Source organism: Rhagoletis pomonella, unplaced genomic scaffold (assembly GCF_013731165.1).
Source record: "Rhagoletis pomonella isolate Grant_MI unplaced genomic scaffold, Rhpom_1.0 Rhpom_scaffold_00013, whole genome shotgun sequence".
NCBI lineage: Eukaryota > Metazoa > Arthropoda > Insecta > Diptera > Tephritidae > Rhagoletis > Rhagoletis pomonella.
Genome location: NW_023458567.1, coordinates 2,357,636 through 2,362,520, shown reverse-complemented (window position 1 = coordinate 2,362,520; position 4,885 = coordinate 2,357,636). Strand labels below are relative to the sequence as shown.

General features: G+C 33.3%; 2 protein-coding genes across 13 annotated transcripts in view; both read right to left on the bottom strand.

The window, feature by feature from the left end:
- The window catches only part of LOC118748464 (amyloid-beta-like protein), a 237,948-nt gene that overhangs the window by 15,059 nt on the left and 218,004 nt on the right, over positions 1-4,885 (bottom strand). The gene's annotated exons all lie outside the window — the stretch shown is intronic.
- LOC118748467 lies at positions 33-859 on the bottom strand. The gene is made up of 2 exons (XM_036482925.1): positions 705-859; positions 33-171 (listed from the first exon to the last, which is right to left on the bottom strand). The coding sequence occupies exons 1-2, from the start codon at positions 826-828 to the stop codon at positions 53-55; spliced, it is 243 nt and encodes an 80-aa protein (XP_036338818.1). The 5' UTR covers positions 829-859; the 3' UTR covers positions 33-52.

Sequence of the window (4,885 nt, the reverse complement as noted above, 5' to 3'; positions counted from 1 at the left end):
TCACCAGTGTAAACTTCTTACAAAGGTATTTCCATTTTCCATTACCACTCACTTACCCTTCAATTAGTATGGAACCATTCTCATGGCAGGTGAGGCGCTGACACGGTGCAATGCCCAAATTTACGCCCAGCTTGAGCTCATCGCCGCGATAAACACATTTACCGGGATTATCTAGCAAAAATAAGGGCAAAGTAATTTTTAGAAAGAATCATTTTCTAAAATGAGGTATAAAATTTTAATAGTTTTTTTTTTGTTTTTTTCTGATTTTTGTACATGTGTTTTTTTTTTATACAGGAAAAAGAGCACTGAAATTTATTAGAATTATTTTCTAAAATCAGGTGTAAAATTTTCATAGTATTTTTTTGTGTTTTTCTGATATTTGTGCGTGTGTTGTTTTTTTTATATAGGAAAAAGAGCACTGAAATTTATGCAAAAAGCATAAACTTAAGCAGCATAAATTTTAAATTTATTTATTTTTTTCTTGGATTATATTGGCGCTTGTTTTATAATTTTTGGCATTATCTAGTAAAAGGGCCATACGAATTTATGCAAAAAATTATTTATTTTAATTTTGTATAGTTCATACAAAATTATTTATGTTTTTTGTTCTTTTTATAGTTTTTTTTTTTTTGGAATACCAGTATTTTCCATATTTTTTATCATTTGATATTTTATTTTAAACTTTCTTTTTACACTTTTCACACCTGGATCGGGCGGTATCAGACCGGAATACGCATCGGCGGTAGTGCTGTAAAGGAGCAACAACACCAGATCGCCAGCAAGTAGAACAAAAATTTGCAAAAGCGCACTTTGTCGTGAACAAAACATAGCGAAACTCAATTAAGAACTGAGCTGAGCAGCCAAGTGTTGGAGCGTTTGAAGTCTTGAGCGGCGCTTGAAATTGAGTGAGCACAAGTCAACTCAAGCGCAGTGTTGCCAGGTTGTTGAAGTGAGTAATGGTCAAATTGGTTCTCGCAAATCGTCTTTTGCATTGAAAAATCGCCAACACAAAATATTAAAATAAATATATGGTGATTGTTATACGAAAATAATACAAAATATAACTAGTTAACTTTTTACGAATTATCCAAATTACTAATAACAAAAATATGTTTAATTGCATTGAGAAGGGAAAATTTTTCCAAAAGTCTTAGAATTGCAATAGTCTTTTAGTTTGGGTTCAGGATATTTGTGCCCAGTAAAATTCTGAAGAAGTAAAAAAAAAATCGAGAACGAAAAATCGACTTGATAAAAACTCGCACCAACTTTGGAAAGCGGACTTTTTTTCACCAATTTTATTAGGAAAGGTCAACGTGCATGGATGCAATTTTTAGCTGTTCGCGTAAACTGGTTTTAAAGTTAAAGGATAATTGGCATTTGCTTGTCGAAATAATCAACTCGTCATGACAATTAAAAATCGCCCAAATGACGACCAAATATCAACCTGGCAACAATGTTCAAGAGGGAGAATATACCTTTGAAACGCTCTTTTGGAACGCTCAGTCCAATTTAAAAGACTTATCAAGGCTTACAAAAATGATTACGTGTGTATATGTCAAATGATTCTTCTATGCACATATCGAGCCCTAACTGTCAAAAAGACGTAAGTGAATATTTACTATTTTTTTTTTCTTTGATGCAGAAATGTTTCTAGCATCTAAATGCTGTTCTGCATCAAAAATTATTTTTTTTTTTAATATTCGCTTACGCCTTTTTAGCAGTTGGAGCTCGATATTTGCATACATTTACATACATATTGCGCATATGTACATACGTACACACATAAGTTTGTATATATAATTTGCATGCACCAGCTCAGCTCAGCTTGGAATTTTTAATCTCACCACTCAATTTAAGTTCAGCGTTCACTTTGTTTTCATTTCGCTACATTGTATGACAGCATTTTTTGCGCGCTTATCAGTTGTTTGCTCCTCTAAGCTTTGTTTACTCTTTCATTTGCGCTGAACTTGCACTTACATTTGTTATTGTTGTTGGCCTGTTTTCTAGATTTTATTTGTCCATTGGTGTAAATTTTTTTTTTTTAAATTTCATTTTTGTTTCTGCGTTTAGTTTCATTTTCATTTTGGTTTCGGTCGTCTCTTTGATTTGCATTTAAGTACATATATTGATTGGTTTTTTTGATACGCTGGTACAGCGATCACATACACACACACAAACACGCACTTACATACATACATACATACATACATACATACATACATACATACATATGTACATACATATGTACTCTCGGCAATGGGTCAGAGGTTATCGTTCCAATTTATTGGCAGCGCAATTTCGTTTGTAAATTTAAATGTTGTTGCTTCTTTCGTTGTGTTTTCGTGTATCGAATTTCGATTTTTTTCTAGAAAATTTTGCAATCACTTTTGACTTCATGCTGCCCGAGAAGCGCTTTGTTTTGTTTTGATTATTAATTTTATTTTACAGTCCGCGAATATTTTTATATAAGAGTATTATTTTATTTTCTGCTTCAGTGTCCATTAGCCTTTCATTAGTTTGCCTCAACGTCTGGTGAACACTTTTTCTATGAATGAAAATTCTTTGTTCCCATTAGATGGCTATTGAAGTGGATGTGTGCAAATTCCCACTTGCGAGTAAACGCATGCTCATCCATATTTACCTACATACATACATATGTAGGCAAGTTTAGTAAGTTGGTTCATCTTCATTCTCGACGTAAACCAATGAACGCATTTCAGCTCTGTTGGTATACAACTGTTCGCGTAATTAAAAATATAAAAATATATAAAATATATTGAAGGTTTTAGATATATGCCATTTTCAGCTTAAAATTTAAGCCAAGTTCGGAGAAAGTTAGAGGGGGAAAGTTGTGACCAGCAACTTTTTAAAAAAAATTCAAAAATCTTTAAATCTTAATCTTCGCATACATACGGCTCTCCATATCAGTGACAAATTCTTGTAATAGTTTTTTTCGCGTAAAAATATATGAAAATGTTTAAATTTGTCAGTTGTCCAATTAATTCTACACGCCTTACATATTTAACTTTCTAACAGCAGCAGAAGATTTAAAGCTTATTTTTCCATGCACTTACTGCTTAGTAGGCAGTACTAAGTTCCGATGCTTCATCCAAAAAGATTTTTTTCTTAACAATCTAAACCACAAAATGGCATTCGAATAAAAGACTCTAAATTAGACCATGACGTCAGAATTGAGGTTTAACTGATACAGCCTGTATAGCTGTGAATTACAAAAAAAAAGGCCCATTTTATCTCACAGGCGAATTTTGCACAGAACACCGAACGGCGCTGGCGGACCTTAGCCACAATAAGGCTGCTTTTCAGCGCTGTACCTTTGGTTTTTGATAGGTATATGGGAGTTGTATTGACAAGAGAGGAGAAACGACCTCCAACCACAATGGAACTCTATTAAGCTACGTAATTATATCTTGTTGAGGGCGAAAGCCTAAATTTACTGAAAGTTAGTAGACAAATAGAGTTTTTACTGGCCAACACATTTTGTCTGGTGCAGATTGTAGGCAAAGCGGAGGATACTGCTGGAAAAATAATGGAAGTATTTGAGAAACTCTCAGCGCAAAATTTCATTTACTTTCTAACGCTTTTTTGAACAATACACAATGCGGGCGAAATCCAAAAGTGCGGCCAAAATTGGAAAAACAATTTGCGGCCAAAATTGGAAAAAATTCTAGATAGGGCTTTTTCATCATGAAATAGGCTAAAGAGATCCTCTAAGAAGAGAACGTCCTCCACTTCAATTCCCCGTTTTGTTTTTAGTCGAAATGTGGCCTTTGCCTATTTAAGCAAAAAATTATGGTAGATTCAAAGGGAAAAGTTATAAACGTGTGAAAGTACTTTGAGTAAAGCAAATCCAACAAAACCAAATGGAATCTATTCCTGAAGGTTAGTAAAATACAAGTACAAATTTTTGTAAACACTGTAACCGAAATTTTTTAGAAATAGAAATATAAGGGTATATTTTTTTCCTTTTTGGTTGTTGTTGTTTCCGACAGGGTGGGTGTATGATGTATTATGGAACGAATTTCCGTCATCCCTTGTCAAATTTGGTTTGGAGACAAACCGGTTTCGGCGTTGTGCCATCTTCAGTGTCGTTTTTCGTATATATTTTTCGTGGTATATTTTTTTTTATTTAAGTTACTGGATTTTATGGAAATTGCCTTTTTTCTGCTAAAGAGATAGAGTATATTCGATTATTCGATTCGAATGACCACGATTTAGCTTTCCCTGATTCCATACATACACATTTGATGTAGCCTTTTTTTTGCGTTTTTTAAGATATTTGCCTTTTTTGCCTTTTCTACCTTTAAAAATGTGATTATAGCATTTATAATTTTTTTTTTAAGATTAAAAAATATACACATGTCCGTGCGGCTTATAGAAGCACAGGGACCTCTTGCCAAATTGGTGTTGGAAAAATTCAAAGCCGTTTTCTCAGCTAACGTAGGCTTGGAGACAATAATGGGGTGTGGATAAAATTGTAAAGGGCGAGGAAAACGCCCTTATTCCTGATAATATGAACGTTTCAAACATTCCATATTTAAATTTGGCTCCACTTTTATCAACTTACGTCGAGCGCAAAATTATTCATATAATGAAACTAGTTCATAGTTTTTCTCTTTTTACTTGTAATATAAACATTTCTAAAATAAATGTATTTTTTGATAGTTCTTCGTATTTTCTGTCTTTTTTAGTGCCTTATTTTGCTTTTGACGTAGAATACGTCTTACCTTAAGGTATGGGGGCTATGTTCAAATGTTGTAGTTGTAATTTTTAGAGCTTCACAAAAACGCTTATTGCACGAGAACTAATAAAGCGATTTTAAAGAAAAGTGTGGCGTTTCAAAGATAAAATTCCAAACCTGTCGACA